Source organism: Salarias fasciatus, chromosome 14 (assembly GCF_902148845.1).
Source record: "Salarias fasciatus chromosome 14, fSalaFa1.1, whole genome shotgun sequence".
Classification (NCBI taxonomy): domain Eukaryota; kingdom Metazoa; phylum Chordata; class Actinopteri; order Blenniiformes; family Blenniidae; genus Salarias; species Salarias fasciatus.
In genome coordinates, this window is record NC_043758.1 from 29,769,804 (window position 1) to 29,791,706 (window position 21,903).

Genomic DNA, 21,903 nt, shown 5'->3' on the forward strand with positions numbered 1-21,903 from the left:
TTTTGATAAGACACTGTTGCTATAGACACTTGAAAAATAAACTTTTAAAATAATAACAACACAGTTCTGGTTGACGTTACCTCTCTTAGGCATACATGTTTTTGCCACACACGACTGTGAAGGTAAAGCGTGCATGTGACTAACCTGAATGGAAACAAAGGTTAATGTGAATCATTCACAATGCTGATATTACAGAATATCAGGAAAGATGTCGAAATACTCAAGGTTTTACTTCATGTCGCAGAGACAAAAACAATCCATCTGGAATGAGGACCTGAGAGTGTGAAGGCTCGTCTTAATTAGCGCTCATCATATCAACATTACTTCGGCTGCAATTAGCTGAGCCAATTTCTTTCTCCAGCACAGATACACTCACATGTCACAATAGCGACGACATCAACTGGGCACAATTAGGGAGTCTGAATAGCAGCATCCTAATGTGCGGCTAACTAACGCCGCTGTCATCTCCTGGGGTGGAACAGTCAGTGAAAAACTCCTCAGAATAAACAAGGCTTCTGCTAAAATATTTCTCCAAATGATGAAAACCAGGACTTTCACAACGCGGTTCGGTAATTAGACCGGCCAAATCTTCTGCAGGTGATTTGCATAGTGGTCACTTGATAAATAAAGGCGCCCCTGGAAGTGACAGTATATAAATGACTTGTTTTGCAGACAGCAGATGGTGGATATCACAGGGAGGGACGAGCTCACACTGGAAAGTACCACAATGCATGCCAGCTGCTGCGCTCTCTGCAATCACGCTATTCACAAGTAATGTGGTCCAGCTAATAGTTTTTCAATTAATCTGTTAAGAACAAGAGGATTCACCCCCTCATCTATCGACCCTGTGACCTCTGCTGATTGATCAAAGGAGCGCAGTAAAAGTCATTGATCAAAAGGAGACATACTGTATTACAAAACACTCATTCGTGATGCTAATGAAATCAAGGAATGCGTTTTTAACATGACGCTGTCCTGTTCAGGGTTCGATGGCATTGAATGTGTCGTATACCTTTATTTATGTCACAAGTTAAAATAAATGAATATGGATTGCATTGATGGGACAGTGGGTTTGCACAAACGAGGACTGTTTTAATTCTATCATTTGCACATGTTTATGAATATTACTGTAAAAAAAAATCTCACATTTAGAGCAAATTCAGCTACATAACATGGAAACAAACCTAATTCTTTTTCACAGTGGATAGAGAAACAGTGTGATTTCATTAGTTTCCACGTCCTTGTGCGAATTTGATAAATTCAAAAGGAATAAAATTCATTCATTCATTCTCAAATTTAGATATTAATCAACCAACTTACTGATAATCAATATATTTCTTTTATATGTAGAGTCAACGAATCCCCAAACCAACCTGATGACTCGGCAGCGTTGCGTGATTCTCTCACACGTTACGTTTGCGTGACACATTCAGTGATTGACAGATGCATGATATGAATGTTTCCACACATGCCAGGGCAGATAAAGACAAGAGGGTGTGTCCACAGCGAATAAAAGCAGTGGTGTGTGTGTGTATGTGCGTGCGTGCGTGTGTGCTTTACCTCTCTGAGCAGAGGGTCAGTGATACTGTCCAGGTTGACGGAGCCCTCGTAACTCAGGTAGTGAAAGACGTTGAGGGCGCGCACCGCCTCCGGGCCTCGCTGCTTGTAGCCGAAAATAAGGTCAATCCACTGATGCAGCTGACATGACACAAACTCGCTTTCCAGAGCCTGTCAGAGGAGTACAGGGCAATTAGAGGTGAGAGGCAACAAAAAAAAAAAACAAAAAAAACACACACACACACACACACACACACACACACACACACACACACACAACCCAGCAGCACACAGTAGCATATTGGCAAAAAGGAACAACACAAAGTGAAATTCTCTGTACACAGGTGACCCAGCACAACATGACACCAGCAGCAAGTGAGATGAAGACCACCACAAATACTGTTTTAAGAGAAAATATCACATTTGTCTAAATAATTCAAGCATTTAACCTTTTTTTAAAAATGTAGACAAGGATTAAAGGAGGAATAGAGCACCACAAGCCACATTTCAAAGTCTTAATATATAAACATAATTTATAGCAAAGCGCCCAGATCATATTTCTCTGTCCACTTAAAATATCGTCTCTGCACGGAGACAAAGAAATTGGTTCAATACTAACAGGATCCAATTTACTGTAAAAAGCATCTGCAGGAGAAACATTGATAAATGAGTTGTGAGAGTGAAAAAGGAGAGCGGGTTTCTTGTGGGAGTGTTAGTGGGGGATTTAAAATGAGATTTAAGACTGAAAATTATTATAAATATACCTATGGAAGACATGGAGCAGGGGGTGGGGGTTGATGTATTGTCCCAGAATAGAGAACAATATAATTCCCATGCATGCTAGGCTAAGGCTCTGCTGGAGAAATTTACACTCCTCCCCTCGCGTCAGGAATAACAGCCATTACCAACAAAGCCCGCTCCGGCACACAGAGGCAGAGTTTGCCACAGGGCATATCACTACAATTGAAAGTGGCACATGCAAAGATGGGAAGTGGGAGGAAGAGAGAGGGAGGGAGGGAGGGAGGGAGGAAGAAAAGGAGGGAAGGGAAAAAAAAGAGAGCGAGTGCAGTCAGAGAGATTCACTGACAGAACAGAAATAATAGAGGAAGCAAGAGTGTGGGCTAGCGAGGGAACAGAACAAAAGAAAGACAAAAAAAATGGAGGAGAAGACTATGATTTTCTGGGCGTGCGAATACACTGGTCTGTGAATCGAACAATGCAAGCCAGCATCACACATGTATCCTTCAAGAGTGAGAAAATATCTGCTGTAATCTCTTTTTTTCCCCCCTTCCTTCTTGTTTGGGAGACGCAGACATGCCTGAAACAACTCTAAAGCTCTCCACCTCCACCCCCCACCTCTCCTGTCTCTCTCCTTCAACCCCGTGACTCTGCCAGAATACGAGCCTGATAGAGCTCAACCAGGCAGTGTGGGTACAGCTCGGGTAAAGGTCACCTGCATAAGGCCAGCCGAGCTCTGTCACTCCGGCTGAAAAGGTCAAGAGTGTTCCCACAGCCTCCGTCTCGCTGGGGTCCCAACGCATCGCGGCCCCTAACCTGCACCAGAGTCTGTGTGCTTTTACCAATCCAACCAAATGATTTCATCTAAATTAGAAAATGCTGGCATATAATATGGATCTTTGTATGCTGAACTGAACAGAAATCCCCCGCCACCCAACCAGAACCAGGGTTTGAATCCCTCCCAACAGCCTGTCTCTCTGCAGAGTTCTCCACCTCCGAGCCTGGTTCTGCAGGTTTCTTCCTTTTTAAAGTGGAATTTTTTGGGTTTTTCTCTTGAAAAGACTTTGTTGTATTTAGTATGAATTGAAAATTGAACAGAATTAATATAAATGTGTCTCATTATATTCACTCACACAACTATCACCTTATTCAGATTTAATAGGCTACCTTTCAATTCCAGCAAATATGTGCATGTTATCCAGCATCCATTCACTGCGTGTCCTTCCTGGATTATGTTTTAAATTCTCTATCAAAGGAAAAGCAGAGTTTATGTGAAGGTCAGAAGCGTGTCTCTGCACTGCTCCTGGAAACCTGTTGGGAGCTGTGAGGCTCATGCTGATAGACTGTGCGTATTAAACATGCACGCACTCGTGCATGGAGATGCAGACAGAAACACTGCCACGGTGCTGAAGGTCTGCCTCGCAGAGGGGAGCGCTACAGGACCGAGCTGCCCTTTCTCTTTCCGTGTCGCTGCCGGGGTCGGGGTGGACGGCGTTAGCATCGAGCGCTGCACTTTATTAGATGATTCATGAATAAGACAAGGGGACGCAGATGCACGGGAAGGTTAGGACAAAAAGTGGGAGCATCGATCTGTTTTTTAGCTGTTTGCTGCTATCAGGAGGCCAAAAAGCCAACAAAAAGATGCAAACTAAGTTAGAACATTTACATACACTTATTAGTCTGAAGAGAAAGAGTTGAGAACATGAACACCCTGAATAGAATGAATTATGAATAATAACGGAACAATATTCATGCAGAGCTAAAGATATCACTAAAACAAGTGAGTAGCCACATTTGTAAGGAGCATGCATTTGTGGGATGAAGAAGAATGTTCAATGGATTTTAGTGCAGCAGTGCTGGAACTAATTTTCACCAATAAACTCAAGACATGAGTCGAAAACAACAGAAGAATAACACTTCTTCAATATTCACTCTCTGCTGCTCATCCCACAAATGCATATCCCTTACAAAGATCACCTCAAATCGTTGTTACAATACAAACTCCCTCACTTGTTTTGCTCTGTTTGACTTGTGAAAAATGATGTGATCTTGTAAAACATTAGTTTTAATACTCCAAAGGTTAATGGCAAATCCTTTAATTCCCTCTTTTTTAAATGGAATTAGAACATATTTAGACAATATTTAGCCCTTATGAATGCAATAGTTGTTTTAAATACAGTACATATTTCTGTACTTCTGATCATGAATCTAAACCTGAACTTCATTATCCCATTCATCATGCAAACATATTTTTTTCTTATCATAATTAACATATTTCTACTCATGTTTTCTGTTATTTGTTATTCTTTGATCTGAGTACATGAATTTCTGTTGGTGCTTTTCAATACGGAGCCAATACAGCAAAAAGTTAATGGGTGCGTATATTAAAGAAGTAATCAAATCATTATGTAAATAAAGAAAGCTCGGCTTGTAATTTCTACCACAGCTTTTAATTATTCACAGAGGAGGCCGCTCTTTGTTCACACAGACATTGTGGATATTAATATTTTAAGGATTTCCTGAAAGAGATTGTTAACATCACACGGGAAGTAACATTATGCGCATGAATAATTGTGGAGAACATAATCACAGAGTGAGACTTTAAAGTGGACACGTGACACTCGTACCATCCTGTTTATCCTCACGAGGTCCTCGGGTTTTTTGGCCCAGGCCGGCAGGTCCACGTCACACACCATGGTCCGGTCCTCCCGCATCCCGAGGTGGTAGTCGTTACTGTTGACGAACATCTCGGGCAGGTAGTAGAACTCCGGAATCAGTTCCTGAGGAGAAGAGAAACAGAGAGCTCGTCTTTCACCCGACTGACAAGGCTGCAAAAGCCTCGAACCACAGTTTTCACCACATAATCGCCCCCAACAATTCAGCCCGGCACAAGAAATAACACGAGCGCGGGGGCTTCGTGTCCCACTGAGATGAAGTGAGAATTCGAGGGGAAAGGTAACGCAAACAAAGTAAACAGCGGGCTGTGTGAAGGCGCTGAGAGGTGCTCGTCCAGTTATTCCAGGCAGAGGTGTTCGGGGTGTTAAATGAAACTGGTCTCGGGGTTCGTGTGATGGGGTCAGGACCTCGCAGCGCAGAGGAAGTCAGCTTGGTAAAGGAGCCCCTCGCACTGAAGCCTGGTGTGATTCCTTACATGGGATAAAGGGCAAACGGTTACTTGAGTTTGGAGAGACGACTATTCCCAAAGGATTCACTCCTTTGCTGAATGACTATACTCATATTTCTCATTTTACAACCCAGCAGAAAGCACATATTGTGCATATTTGAAAAATATTACTCAAGGTTGATAATACATTGTTGAATTTCTTAATAATACACTCAAAGACAAAAGTATAAAATAACATGTAAACTCCTGAAAGCACAAGCCTAAGAGCCGAACTGAGACATCGGAACTGCAATGAAAGACAACAAACTAGCATTAGCCTCAAAGCCATGGGGTCAGGGTCAGTTGGTAAAAACATGCATAATGAAGAAGCTTATAGATAAGTTTGATTTTTTTGGGACATTTCAGTGTATTTTAACCCAGAAGGCGGTGTTATTAAAATTGGTTTCATGTTGAGATTACGGTTGTTTTTTGGTACTAAGTGTTTGGTTTTAAATATCAATATTTTCATCACATATATTCTGCACCACACCAAACACAAACTTTTAAGTTTAAATGTAAAGGCTATTAAGCCACCATTTTACCATTGTACATGGTGTGAGAACAGACCTAACAGGAATTGACTGTACTCTGTTTAACATGTCTAGAACATTTTTAAACACTACCTGCCTGAATATTTTTTTATGCAAACTAGTATTTACTAAACATATTATACTTTATTAATCCCCTTGAGGAAATTCCTTTGATCAATTTACATTGATCAATAATGTTTCTAGGATGCAGGGCTGCACTCCAGGGGTCTGGTTTGGTTCAGGGGTCATACTCAGAGAGCCACAGCGGCAGACACATCAGCTGTGGGGTTTGAACCTGTGAACTCAAGACTCCAAACCCACTTGTGCAGCCCTCAGGCCACCACTGCCCTAAAACACACTCATGTTTGTTGAAAATCCAAGGTACTTCCAGAGGTATCGTAGCTTGTTTTTAAGACCTTATGAATGTCAGAATGGTGATTTACTCATGATGTAAACTAGCTATATAGCTGCTTCTGAACGTCTCAGGCAGATTTTTCAGCGCTGTCTCGTTCTCACAACCCTTCAGCTTAGTAAGAATAAGTGAGTCAAGCATCTGCACACGAGGAATGTAGATCCTCCGCTCTGTCCTCATTAGAAAACACACCAACAGGACCCGTTCAATGTTGTTGTTGTAAGCTCCAGTCTTAAATCCTTGTTTTATGAATGCAGTGTTTGTCAAATTCAGTGGTACTATGGAGCTTTATGTTGCCTATGGGATGCATAACGCGTGGAGCTCTTAGACTCCTGTAAATCATGAGGTTTTGAGAGAGCGAGTTAGCGTGACACGGTACAGGCCAATAACCACGCCGGTCTGCTGTTGGTCACATTTCACCCTCTGCACACGACAGGGAAACGGGGAGTGAGGTAGCCATTCCTCTCTGTCTGCTTGGCTCTCACTCACACACACACACACACACACACACACACACACACACACACACACACACACACACACACACACACACACACACACACACACACACACACACACACACACACACACACACACACACACACACACACACACACACACACACACAGCGCCACACTTTCCCTCCTCTTTCTTTTTTTTTTCCCCAGTAAACTTCCTGCCGTAACTCATCGGCGAGCCGTTAAAACTGCCAGCTCCGTTTTCGAGCCGGCATCCCATGGCAGCCATTAATTCCGCAACAGCATCGTAATGGGCTAACAAGTCAATCACATGAGCCTCCATTGCTTTACACTGTGTCACCTTAATGACACGTTCGTCAAAATCTGTCACCAGTGGAGTGCTGCTGGATTCCTTCAGACAACATGGTGGCGGTTTGTGTGTGTGTGTGTGTGCGTGTGTGTGCCCACTACCTTGTGTGTGGAATGTGCTTCCCCGTGCCCAGCGTTGGCTGTGCCAGCTGAACACACAGAAAGAAATGAGAGCTATGGACGCACATTAACATTAATGATGGGGGGTGGTCAAGGAGGTTGTTTCCATTTGACTTGCTCTTTTAGGAGGTCATCCCCATCAGGGGCCGGGGCTCCCTCCGTCTTGTCGTCATTACTGCTGGAGGAGGCCGGGGTTAATGAAGGAAAGACCCTGGTAAAAACAAGCTCCTTTTTAAATCAGAGGCCCGAAACTGACCTTAACCCCGGACTCTCTGCTGTGTGTGGTGACTCTGTACGGCCTAATGATGCTGTTTTTACGTTTTAACCACCTTTAATTATTCATTTGTAATTAGATTTTCAAAATTATGTTGAAGAATGTTCTTTCTCAACATCTTTTTGAAAAGAAAAATAGTGATCAAAACAATGAAACAGGATTAAAGTGGCATTGCTTCACGCCTCATTCCTCCACTGCATAATCGAAACAAGCTATTTTGCAATATTTCCATTGTTTCTAATGCATTATGAACCACAGTTAGCATTCCTGCACTGTCCTGCACAGCAGCGTCTCCTAATAGATCGTCAGCCGTCCCATGAGTGTAAAAAGAAATGCATGCAGACATACAAGCAACGGAAAGTAGACTGTATTTGTTAACAGGGTGGCGTTTGACTATTCAGCTGTTCTCTCTACCTCTGCCTCACATAGCTTGTTGGTTGCTCTCCCCCGGATCCTGGCAAGTAAAAGCCCTGTCTGTACATAAAAGACTACATTTTAAATAGCTTTTGTCATTAATGCTTTATTAATTGCCTGGGGCAATGCTACCCAATGCAGGGTGTGCTAGAAATATATGACACTTTGAGGTCAGTGCGTTTCCCCGCTGCGTGCTATGCAGTGGGCAAAATGGAGGCGAATCAGCAGGGTTCAGCATTTTCAGCGACTGCTCCGTGGATTTCTAGCCAGAGAGCTTTTGTCTCTCTCTCTCTCTCTCGCTCTCTCTCTCAGCTCTTTGTTCAAACTCAAGTCCAGCTAGGAGATAGCTTGCTTTCTGCATGGGATAAAGCAAACGGTGCGCCGTGGCTCTTTGAGATTCTCTGTCTGAATGAGCCATTTATAATTAATGGCATATATTTTTACAGTCATGTTGAGGAACATGGAGGCAGGAAGCAGAAAACAGAGCCTGGTGAGGCTGTGCTGCAGATTATACATGCAGACTGCAGAGCTGCCGTGTGACCTGGCAAAACGCTTTAAGATGTATCTTCCCTGCAGGAGAGACTAAAATAAACGTCCTTAAAATCTAAATAAAGCAGAAATGTCACATCTCACACATTGAGAGGGAAGCTCACACCACACACTGTTTTTCTCACACCAAGAAGGAAAAGTTAACTGAAAGTGATCATTTAACAATAATTTATGACATTAATTTAGCAGAAAAAAAATGTAATTTCATGTTTTCCTCACATTTTAATAAGCCTGCATGGATTTCACATTTTCAAGTTAAAATAAGCTCAGTTATAAAGCAAATCTGAGTGATTTCAATTGATGTCTGTATCACCTGGGTTTTAAATGACCATCATCCCATGGAGGATTAAAGATGGCAACATTAAATTAAAAAATACACCATTAAATAATTATGTAAATGAGTCAATAATTCATTAAAATTGGGTTGAAATACATAAATGTATCACTGACTTTTCAAAATACTAATTAATTTAATGTAAAAACCATACATAATATTTCCATTATTTCATTAATCATTTCATGACCCAGTGTTGCCGTGTTTCAGGAAGTTGTTTTATCTGCCAAACTGACATATCAAAGTAACGGAGTGGATCCTTAAACCTGAAAGGTTGTCCTGCACATCAAGTCAAGTGTAAATGTCCTGCCTTTTGCTGTTCAAACCGCGATATGAAGAATGAGGGGAACATTTCCTTTCATGTCTTTCCAAAGGACAGTAAGCGGTGAGAACGAAAGCAAAATTCTAATGAAAGCATGTGGGACCCGTTGTATGGGAAACATCTCATTTAAAAAAAAAGATAAACATAGGAATAGGAATACGATTAAAAAAATGACTTGTAATGTCATGTTATGTTGTGACTGGCACCTTTACGTCCGATGTGTCCCTCTGACAGTTCCTCCAGGAGCGGGCGATGGCCGAAAACGTGCGGTCAGGGTGGTCGAATTTATTGTCATTGGCACTGAGGAAGAAGGTGGTGAAGGGCTCCTACAAGAACAAAACACATCGGTGGCATTAAAGATCAGCATCAGTATTTAAATGGCTCAGCATGATTAGCATGGTAATAATTAAGCACTTTACACTAAACGTTGTCTTAATCCTGGAAGATTTGCATTCCTGGAGCAAACACATGAAAGCTAGTCTGAATTTTTCTGCGTTTCCTTTGTTATTCTCTCAGCAGAAGACGGATGGACCTCTGTGGATATCAGCCCTTGATTGTATCCAAGCCTGAGGGAGAATTAATTAGTGTTCTTCCTGAGCACAGAAAGCCATAATGATAATTGGCTCAAATTTGGTTTTCTCAGACTGCGATGGCAACCATCGCCGGCCTGAGCGGATGGATCACTCACCAGAGGAAGAAAGGAATTGTGGGGACAAACCCACTGAGGCCAATCTAACTGCTGTCAAGAGAGCTCCCTCAGTTCATCAAGCCCATTCATAATGACGATGGGGGAAGGAGGAGAAGGAATACAGTAGAAACTCCTCATAAAGCTTTTTCAGATTAAAAAAAAAAAGAAAACGCGTATTTGCCAGCTGAGAGGAGCCGTGCAGACTGGAAGTGTATGTGCCTCCTCTGTCTCCTCCTCCTCCTCCTCCTCCTCCTCCTCCTCTTCCTCCTCCTCTTCCAGAGTAAATGAGGACAGTGCTCAGTAACCTTGATGGACATGTCTCCAGCGCTCACTGGGTTGCCTGAAACACATAAACCTGTCACAGCAGCCTCTGTAAATCATTACCCAGCCACTCTTTATTTAGTTCACATATGCTGGTTTACTGGCCTGTGAAATGTGTTTTCTGAGCGCCATTGGTCTAACTCAGGCCCAATCAAATTGAGATGTCGAGTTGCTTCCTGTGCAAGAAGCCGACAGACCTCAAAGTAACAGCATCATCAAGTCTGAAAAGTGACAATCAACTAATGTAGAGAGAGAGAGAGAGAGAGAGAGAGAGAGAGAGAGAGAGAGAGAGAGAGAGAGAGAGAGAGAGAGAGAGAGAGAGAGAGAGAGAGAAGAAAAAAAAAAACACGCTCCAGGTTCGACTTCATTCCCATTCACATAACTCAACTAATTCAAGGCTCCGGAGCACATAATAGGAGTGAGGGCCGGCTGGAGGAGTGATTTTACTCACTATTCTGACAAGCCAGTGCAGGGTGTTGGCAGCGGTGGAGTAGTGGGAGTTGTAATGACAAGGAGGGGTCTGGTCATCCTCCCACGTCTCGTAGCGCTCGGCGTAGAACGCGGCTCGCTTCGGATTCAATGCTCCGACAGGCTGAAAAGAAACCAGGCAAAAACACATTTGGTTTTGGCAGGGAGGCAATTTACTTTTCCCAGTGAGTGGAAAATAAAAGGTCGAACTTCGAGTTGCCTTAAGAAAGTTGTAAATTTATCTCATTGTACTTTTTTGGTGAGTCGTACACTCTGTGTGTACAGACAACCTGGACTTCTTGGATTTTTACACTTTGACAAGGTACACTGAGAGATTTGGAGAGAAACAAAATGCGAAACACAGACAAAATATAATTGCACACAGAGAATCTCTTGATGACAAACTTACACAATTTTCTCATGTGATTATTTCAGTGTTCTATACAAGTTCATATGCTGATGAAACACAACAATTTCCCATCCAATATAAAGTATCATCCATCCATCCATTCATCCATCCATCAGCAGTGTCAGCATTGACAGATCATATTCGCAGTAATAATTTAATAATATTCAGACTACAATGTTATCACTGGATGAAGGAGTTGTTCTGGGTTCAGATCGAGTTCAGGTTGAGGCAGTAAATCTGCAGATCTGTGCCAGGGTCGTGTCTTACAGCATATTAACAATATGGTAAAAAGAAAAAAAAAGAAAAGAAAATGAAAAAGTCAGAGAGATTTATGGACAAGTTCATTCATTTTAAAATACAGGATATGCAAAGCTGTCAGACAATGTGGGCACTTACAAGTGAAACGAGCTCCTTTCTCTGCTCTTTCCATTTTAACTGCCTCCCTCTCACAGGCGCACACACTGAATCAACTTTGCTATCAGGTCAGTACAAGCTGCACTTTGTATGCAGCGGCTCTAATATTCAGCTTGTTAAAATAGTTTTCAGCACCACTTATAACTGGGAGTCAGCTGTATTTGTGGGGGAAAAAAGGAGGTGATACACATGAGGTTAGGACCACAGTGTAGATTTAGGAGTTTGGCCAAAGGCCATGTCACATAAAATGCAGCTACCAGTCAGTCTGATTCACTCTTATATGAAATTTTTCATTTTGTATTCATTGAAAATAATTGCATCAATATAGAAAAGTCCACTAGACTATATTATCTGTATTCTAGGTTTGTCTTCATCTTATCTCTTACACCCGGAGAACAACCATCTCCAAAATGTGGAAATGTGTGTTCAGTCCACTTGTTCAACAACAAGGAGGCTTGAGGTGTTTGTTTCTGGAGTTTGTATATTTTCTCTGTGCACGTCTTTTCTCTGAAACATTCAGCTTCCTCTGAAAATCCAAAGTATGTATGATTACTGTATGAACAGTAATTATGTATCCTCATCCCTCATCATCACTGAAAACATCCCTGCCTACAGTTCGAAATGCAGACTGTGTCTCAGCCTGCCACAAAAAAATATGGAAATATTTCACGTCTCTCTCAGAGCTTGCTTACTCTAAAAATCCTTCACTATAAAGTAAATCCTGAATAGGAAACTTCACAAGTAAACTTGAAATCAGGCAGACTCATGAACTTTATCTGACTTACGGGTGACAACACTCATTACGTTGTAGCAATCCGCAATGTTTTCCCCCCTCGTGTTGCTGCTCAGTCATGCAGCGGTCTGCCATGTGGATTGAGTTTTCATGTACATGCAGACATATGAAAGGCTTGTGAAAAGTAATCATGCCGCAAACCTTTAAATAAATGATCGCATAAGCATAAGCATCACCAGAGAATTCATTTTGGGCGTGCAAACCATTCCACTGAAAAAGTTTTCGCTGCGTGACGAACTGGAGGTGGAATGTTATAAAGCTATACTGTCCGTTTACATGGCAACTTCGCTCAGAGAAAGTGTAAATGTGAAACTTTTCAGAAAATGAAAAAGGAAGAAAAAAAAAGTGCTGGTTTGCTGCCAGCGGCAGATTTGATGAAATTGAAGCAGTTTTGCTCTGATTTACAAGTAAAAACATTTTCTTAGCTACAGTGTCTAAATCAAAAGCTCTCCTTTTCGGTGTAATAGGAAAGCGCAAACATAATTGAGAAAAAGTGGGTATAATTTATCCAGAGTCGGAGCGGCTGGAGGAGAGGTCAGGCCAGACGTGGAGCTTTACTCTGGGATTTGTCTGTCAGGCCTCGTTATTCTCCAGGACCCTAAAAAGTTGCGCTGCCTTGTGTCTGGACCCTACAGGGGCTCGGTGGCGGGGGAGAGCAGGCTGGCACGCTCAGGATGGAGGGAGGAGATACGAGTGTCTCCTGTTAAATGTTGGAGGTAATCCATGCGGATTAACCCCGGCTGACCTGATTTACACTTAACTCACCCAACGAGCCAAACATTTCAGTTAGCCTCTGCCATTAGTGTTGGGAGCCCCTCGGACTACCGGGCACCGTCAGGAGGTTTATGAAACCCGGTGAGGACAAACGCAGAGTTTCCATGCCATAACCATTAATCATTAAAGGTAAAACATCACAGGCAGAAAGAGGGAAAAACATCAGAATAACAATAATATGAGAGTCTTTATTAGATTTATGCTGTTTAATGGTGTTTTACACACAGTATGTTTCTGTGAAACACGTTATAAAAGAAAAACTATTCTAAATAGTTCATGACATTGATTATATCATCTAAGTTGACTCATATTGCAACTGAGCTGAGTTACAATAAATGATCTCAAAGCAAATAAATCAGTGCTGAAAGATTTCCTGTGTTGAGATGCACAAAGATCCTTCTCAGTATAAGTCATGAAGTGAGGGGGAGTTAGTGATTACAAATTAATAACTATTGCAAAAAGGTGGAATTCAATGTTTTTTAGAAAAATTTTCTTGCAGATGCAAATTTACTTGTGAGGTTAATGTACAAAGATATGAAATAACAAATTAACAGATAGCATGTGGGAATAATATTTAAACAAAAAGCTTGAAAAAGTCAAATCAGTTAATTAAATATGATGAAAAAGTGAACACAAGACCATAACAAACCTTCAGATGTGCATTGTTGCACAGATTTACAAGATGCTTAACTTTTTCAAGTGAATTCCTCACCAATAAATACTTTGCTCATAAATCAGCTGTTGACAACATTGCTTTCAGCCTTTAGTGTTCTTTACCGAGCTTGATATCGAATCAGGCCCCTCTTTGGTGACATGACAGTGCTAACCACTGAGCCACCGTACCACCCAAAGAAAGACATGTTTTCCCCGTACAAGGTTGAACCAGTCACTGCCGGGGCTCAAATCCTCCGACATGCCAAAACGAGTAAAGCAAACAGCATCACGTCTGAAAACACGAGAAATCATAAATATTATTCACGATCCTGCATTTCAAGGACTGTTTCCTAATTATTCTGAGAACATAAAAATATAATATCATAGCTGCGTTTAGTCGACATCCATCCAAACGTTTCATACTCAGGCCAAACCTTGGATAATGTGGTTCATTATTTCTACCACAGCCACAGTAATAACTTTATTATTATGCTGACACCATCGCTGGGCTTTTGCCCTTTGGCAGCTGTTTCATTTTCATGTGTTCTTAAGGCAACAAAATTACTCCCATTAAACATGCTTTTAGTGGCGAATAAATTGCCTTCTCTGCCTTTTCAATCACCTTTTCCAATATGAGCGCCTCAGAGGCATATTGGCAGTCAATATTAATATACTCAGAACCACTGAATCAGTTACGCGGGGGGAGGGAGGCTGGTAATGTAATCAATGGCAGCTTTTCTACCTGAGAGCTGCAGCTGGGAGGTCAGGAGGAAGAAAATGGCTTCAGAGCGATGCCTGAAATAAGGACGCTAATTCTAACATTATTAAAACTGCTATGCTTTTGGCGAGGTCTGCTCTGTAAGCTGCAGACTGACTCTGCACTGTGAAGATTACCGTTCGATCTGTGGGTGGCACAGTGCACATTCCTGGAGCTCCGAGTCAAAACTAAATGGAGTCTCTCTCTCTCTCTCTTTTTTTTTTTCCTTCCCTAAAATTTAATGGCAGTCCACATCAGTGTTAGCACAATTGAATAGACTGAAAGAGAAGTTTATTGAGATCTGCATGGATTTATGGGGTGATAATAGCCTTCCATGTGACGTCCCGGCCCAGCTGGACCAGGGTGCAAGCCACAAGATGTCTCGCACTCCGTAAAACCGCTGCGAGTGTGACTAATGCAGGTTGGAGCTGCACAAAAGAGCCAGGTAATGCATGCGACAGAGAGCGAGAGGAGTGGAGAAATACAGCAGGCAGGTAACAATAATGAGCAAATATTTAGATTTATCAATATGGGTCTAAACATGCAACTAACATTGACTAAAGCATGTTATTACAGGAACAAATAGCATGTCGAAACATGTTCGACTCCAATATTACATTTTAAACATAAAACATGCAACTCTACTCAGATGAAGCACAAAATGATATGGAAGGAATCCAAAAACTGGTTTTATGTAAAAGAAACCAATATGTCTACTTATGTTGATATGTTAATGTCTAGTAACATAACTTTTATTTTATTTTCTTCTTCAGTCTGACTGACAATCATGGCACAAGTCCTTGTTTCACCCGTGTCATTGCAGCAATCTTCAGAAAGTGCTGTCAGGTGGTATAGTGGTTTGCACTTCCACCTCAGAGTGAGAAGTCCCCCGGTTCAAGCAGGGCTTGGACTCTTTCTGTTGGTGTATTTTTTTCCCCCAGGTACTTAATTTTCATTCCAAGTAAGAAAAACCCTATGAGGTAAACTGGTGACTCAAAATGGTTTATAGGTATGGAAGTGTGTTCCGCTTGTGATGGACTGGCAGTGGAATGAAGTTGGGTCTGGTACAGAGCTGATATCTTTTATGCAAAAATGCATCAGTATAAAAGTGAAAAGTTAACTAAGGCTCCATCTACGCGACATTTTTAAGTGACAACGAGAGCTTTTGTTACATTTTAGGTGTTTGTTTACATAACGACGATGCTCAAAGCCACACAAAACACAACTTTTGGAAAACGCTCTGACTCTATCGCCGTAGGGACAGGGGAAACCTTTTCTAAAACACTGCCAATAAACATTCGCACCATGGCCGTTATCAATAAATATTCTGCACATGCATGAGTAGATGACATTGAATGTGTCATGCAAATGGGGCCTCAAGTTGGCAAACTCCTGACAATCTCTGCCAAGAATCATTAAAATAACGGCAATCATGGAAAAGAGTAAATGCAATGAGGGGTGCATTCCAAAAACATATATAGATTGATAGACTTTGTAATAGTGCAAAAAAGAAAATGCAAAGTATTAGAAATCATGTGCATATGTAGACACTCAGAGACAGAGTAATGTTGCTTGTGAAATGAGATATTTATAAATCCCCCAATTTGTTCGATTTATTTTTCCATTGAGGCTCACCACTATTCAAAGCACTGACAGGCACACTGGAGGAAAAGCTGTTATTTTGCACTGTTGTGACTCATTTCAAAGAAAAGGAACCAACGAGTCAAATTTTACTTCCTTAATGGCTCCAGTCTCAGAATTAAACTGTCATGCTGACTGTGTTTTAGTAATTCAAATGCTGAAGTCCACAGCTTGTACGAAACAAGCTTACTTGACAAGTCATAAGGTTTTTAACAGCAGTTTTATTTGTAAAATATTAATGTTTCAAGAAACACATTGTAATGAAAAAAATGTGCTGGCTCTTTCCAGATTGGCTTTGTAACCAGATTCCTGCACTACAGCTGTGACTGCAGTTGTAATTAAAATCAATGCTAATTAAACTCTCAGCTCAGTGATTCTGCAAAACCACACTGCCGTCTATTATTTCAGAGAAGTATTTGTCTAAACTGTGATGCTTCCCTCCAGCAAATGTGTCAGATGTGTCAGATTTTGAAGTTTACTCTGAAAAGAAAGTGTGAGAAAATGTAATGGAGTGATTAAAGCCAGATTTGAATTTCACGACTTCCCCGGCGTGTCTGCCAGCACAAAGCGCACAGCTCCAGGAACACGGGACAGAGAAACTTGGCTAATGAAGCTCGAGCGCTGTTGTTCCTGGGAGGTTTCAGGCATGAAAATAAAAGGCCGCCTCTCGATTAGTGCAGAATCTGTGTATCCATACACACACAGCTCAGAGCTGCCGCCTCGTCCACAGAGACAGTAAATATGATGCATTAGACGATCAGTCAATCAATCTTTATGTACATAGCACTTTTCAGACAGTTCATGTAGTTCAGAATTCCTTATGGTTGATTGATGACGCCGATTAAAGACATGAATCTCATGCACCTGTATATACAGTATGTGCACACACGCTCACATGATCAAACAGATACAGTACAATAAGATAGTAACCAATGTCCAATATCAATCCTGAATATATTAATAAAAGGTGAGTACAGTCAGGAACTGTTAAAAATATAAGATAATAAAAAAAATGTAACAAAATTTAGAATTTGTTGTAAATGGAAGAAGTCTGTGATCTGCAGCTCCTGAGCCAGATGTGGCTCCTCAGTCCTTCTGTAGTGGCTCCATGAAACTTTTAGAAAATTCTGTGTTTATTTATTTGTTTTTCTTATCTTTTTTTTTTTATATATACATATACATATATTACTATTTTAGATCATTTGTTTTGTGCTTGCAAGCAACTTTTATTTGATGGAAAATCACAAATCTGCCATCAAGGTTGCAGACCCTTGGTATATACACGGAAATATAAAAATATAAATGTCATAAACCTGTGAGCTGAATGAAAAGGCATTGCATAGAGACCAACAGCGATGAAAAAGTGTTCTAATAAAAATATGCAAAAATATTCAAGTATAATTACTCATTCCATAATAAAATACTGTTCCGGAAATACCTGAAAGAACAGCCAGATATGAGGGAGATGAATGATTGAGTTTCCATTTAATGAGAAATAAAAAGGCATTTATGAGAAGACAGCCTTGGTGCTTCGCTGGTCCTTCAGACCTGTCACACTCACCATCTGTTGATGAGCCTAAATCAGGCTTTTCTTACTTCTGTTCAACCAAGAATAATCACCTGGTCTCCTCTCCCTGCATCGCTCATCATACTGATCACAGATACAAGACAATGAAAACAAGTGCTTCAGACAGTACCGCACTTTCTCCCATCCGAGTTCATTACTCGTATAACACCTGACCCGGTGAAATACATCAACACGACTAAACAAAGTATGATCAAACTTAGATTTGGCTTCACATTCAATCAGCGTCATTTCTGCTGTTGCACTCCAAAGGTTCAGGAAATGAGCGCGGCTATCGGTGAGCGAGTGTGCAGAGCGTGTCTCCGTTGGTTTGGTTATATCCCAGCTACCTCCCAAAGAGACGCATATTGCATTTTATATTTCAGAAGAAATTACATTACAGTATGCTGCTGTGGTGCTCTGTCAGGAGGAGTCGCAGTCGTTTTGGTCCGCCTCGTCAGAGCCGGGGCCGCATGCAGCTCCAGTCTAATGGAATCAAGTTGCTCCAACTCAAGATAAAGCAGATGTGCTCCCAAACAACCTGACTGGAGAGGAAGCCAGAGTGAAGGAGGCTCCATTATGGAAAGAAAATCAAGGAGACGCCGCTTCGCAAAGGCCAAAGAATGTCTGAGTTTGTGATTCTCAGCTGAGAAGCTGCGAAATAAGTTTGTTGTTTGAGAGGGTGAATCTACTTCTACATTATCAGTGAGGTTTACATCATCTCAAGACATGCAGAGAGGCATATATATCCATCCTTCTGTGATGCTGCCATGAAACCCAGCTACCTTGTTGCTATCAAACCAGTCTCAAAGCCGTGGTGTCAGGGTGAGTTTGTAAAAACATGCATAATGCAAAATAGAGGAGAAGTTTTTTTTTGGACATTTCACTGCATTTTGCACCAGAGGGTTTCATTTAAATTGACTTCATGTTGCGATTGGAGTCATTTTTGGAAATAATTGCCTGGTTTTGTGAAATATAAGAAAAGCTCAAATTTAAAGGTTAATATAGCAATAGTTTACTGGTCCAACTCTAACGCTCTAAAGATCCATTTCCAAGATGACTTTCTGAGTGAAAATGCAATAATGTTCTCCTTTTCTTTTCAGAAAATGTTTGTAGGTTACACAACAACATTTAGAAAGTATCCTTTCAGTAGAAATACTGAAAATGCAGTAGTTAGCATGCCAGTCCAAGAGCTGGGGCTGTTGGTTGTTTTTGTGATTAAACCATACGCACACACACGCATTCACACACACACGCACACACATGCTACAAAGTACAAAAACGTTCATAAGGACAGACGACCAAGTTGGACTGCAATTACAGTTACTTTCAACTTTAATACTACAGAGTCCCAGAAATATATGGACCAGAAGTCATGACACTCGGAGGCCGCCATTGTTGTTATTAGCCATGTACTTGCATATGCATGTGCTTTATGCATTAATTACATAAAGATTCGATTATTTTTATGATCAACCTTGCTGAAAACATCTGCTTCCATACAAAATCACACCTGAATATATGTAAACATGCCAGAAATGTCCTTGCACCTCTTCGCCTTATGCCAAAGTTTTTCCTGCGATACATTAAAGAGCGTATTATGAGGAAGCCCAGTGTCGAACCACATCTGCTCCTTCCGCTTTCTTAAGCAATTAAACGAGTTTCCGTCACATCATTTAACAGCTATGAGGAAGATTAGCTTCCCTCTATCTATCATCCGCTTGTCACTCCACCACAAAATAATCATTACAATCTAATGAAACACTTCACCGCATGAATGTATCTGACATACAAATATGCAGGCCCGTGGCCCGGAGGCAGCACTCTGCAGCGGTTTACGGCTGACTGGATGCCCAACCGCCAGGTAATTGTAGGTGTGCGCAGGTTTGGGGAGGACAGTATTTGTCAGATCAGTCGAGACCTGGAGCGGTTCAAACAATCCCGTCCGTCAAGTGTGAAACAAGTCAGATGTGTGGGAAAGAAATCTTCTCAGATTATGCAACGATGGCGAGCGTGACATAACAGGAGAGTCCTTTCTGTGGGTATTAATGATGCTTCAGAGTGGAAATCTGATGCAATAACGATATAACAGTTTATCTTCAAGAAGCTCTTCAAGAGCCGAAGATGATATTTCAACTACGAGAAGGAGAAAAAAAAACTGAGAAATTTGGAATAGAATTTTAATTAGGAAGGGTCTTATTGTAAACTGAAATGTAAAAGCCTCATGTTTGAGTAGTTTCTTAATGACAACAGTGAACAGTAGAGTAATTGCAGCATTGTGAATCAAACCTTTCAGAGACCTCAGGCACGTTGTGAGCCTGTTTATCAGCCTTTGTTGTAAATAACTCATCACATTGAAGGACCAAATGAAAGTTTGGAACTTCAAACAGAAACACACCAGTTTTAAGCTTTCCTCACATCATTCACTAGAAATAAATGGCGCATTTGTGTTGTTAAAAAAAATATCCGGCAGAACTGAATCATCAAAATATCCTCCATAAAATATTTTAGTGAGTACCCAGTAAGGAATAATAATAATAATAATAAAAAAATTATAAATTAGGGTGTGGTTCACTGTGGAAGATAGGAGGTTTAGACCCTCGTCTGGAGTACAGATAAATGATCTCCCCTCTTAGTGAATAGAAATGCATTATCAGCAAATGGGATTAAAACGTGATGATTTTTTCTTTAAAAAATCTAAATAAAAGCAGTCACTTCTCACTTCTTATATATTGAGAGTGAAATTCAATAACAGAGAACTCACTGCTCAATTCCCACTGAGTAGGAAATATCAGTTTAAAGACTAATTTCTTGTATTTTTAAAATAAAATACATTATATTGGCTGATTGAAAGGTAACGAATTGCACAACAGGTGCTAGTAAATAAAACATACCAGAAAAGCTTATTGTGATCTTACAATTTGCTTCCATTACATAAAGACAGAATCAGATAATCCTTAATTTGTCCCACAAAGGGGAAATTTACATCTATAACATTATTTTACTTCAAGTAAACTCTAAGTTTTATATAATTTTTTTCACATCGGGTAGTGCATCGGGTTAAACCTTGACCCTAAACATGAAGCAGGCGACTCATTCGGTGTAAAGTGAGCAAGAAGCAGTTGAATCGACTATCAGATCATTTGAAAATTGAAAATACACAACACCCGCCTCCCAACTCGCTCCCTGATTGGATTAGTTACTGGGCTGATGTGGGCACCAAAACATGCGTATGTTGAGCATCAAAAGTCTTAGAAACAATACTGGGTCTTATTTACCAAACAACCCATGTGGTGCCAAGTCCTCAGGACACACACCTCAGGAAGACACGCTCAGCCACAACACGCCACCAACAAGTCTCCAGAGACCGTGCAACTACCACTGATCCATAATTGAACAAAAGGGCAGACCAAGCAGAGAGGACGAGCGTGGGGGCCTCGGCTCGGCCCCTTCCCCGCCACACTAGCTGTGAACTTTTGGAGGTAAGAGCCCCGGGGGTCCAAGGACAACTGTCAGGAGACACGGGCTGTGAACTCATGCTAATGAAGGCAGCTCAGGCCTGTAAACAGCATGGGAGGATGTCACAGGAATACATTACAATACATAACTGTCTCCCCGGGGCGGGGCGGGGGAGGGATGCACATGGCACAGCCCTGATCACCCCCTCTCAACACACACACACACACACACACACACACATAAACACACACATCCCAGTGGCTTTCTCAGCCCACCTGGATATCCCATCGTTAAGGTGGACAAGATGGTGGAAAGAAACACAAAACTGAGCTTCCTCCAATCGCCATCCATCCACAGACTGATCCAGACTGTTTGGAGCTGAGAAGGGAAAGCGAGGCTCTTCGTCATGCCGTTGGTGCTTTGAGGGAAACGAGCGGGAACGAGGCATCGATGGAGTGAGTGAGGGAGAGAGAGAGAGCTCAGACAGGAATGCGACTGTTTTCAGGTCAGTGAGCCGCAGTGTGCATGAGCGAGGTAGAAAGAGAGATGGAGAGAAAGTGAAGGGGGGGGTGGTAAACCAGCAAACCAGGCAAACACAGTCAAAGACAGAGCCAACACAAGTCTGGACTTCATCTATCAGGGCTGAGGGGCATTGTGGGTATTATTATATCAGGCCTGTTGTGATTCGGCAGCATGGCCAAAGCTTCCATTACTTGCGCAG

General features: G+C 41.5%; 1 protein-coding gene across 1 annotated transcript in view; it reads right to left on the reverse strand.

Moving 5' to 3' along the window:
- The window catches only part of nbeab (neurobeachin b), a 251,897-nt gene that overhangs the window by 15,550 nt on the left and 214,444 nt on the right, over window positions 1–21,903 (reverse strand). Inside the window, 4 exon segments of the mRNA XM_030109360.1 lie at window positions 1,561–1,728; window positions 4,923–5,075; window positions 9,447–9,566; window positions 10,701–10,841. Coding sequence (XP_029965220.1) covers window positions 1,561–1,728; window positions 4,923–5,075; window positions 9,447–9,566; window positions 10,701–10,841 — 582 coding nt within the window.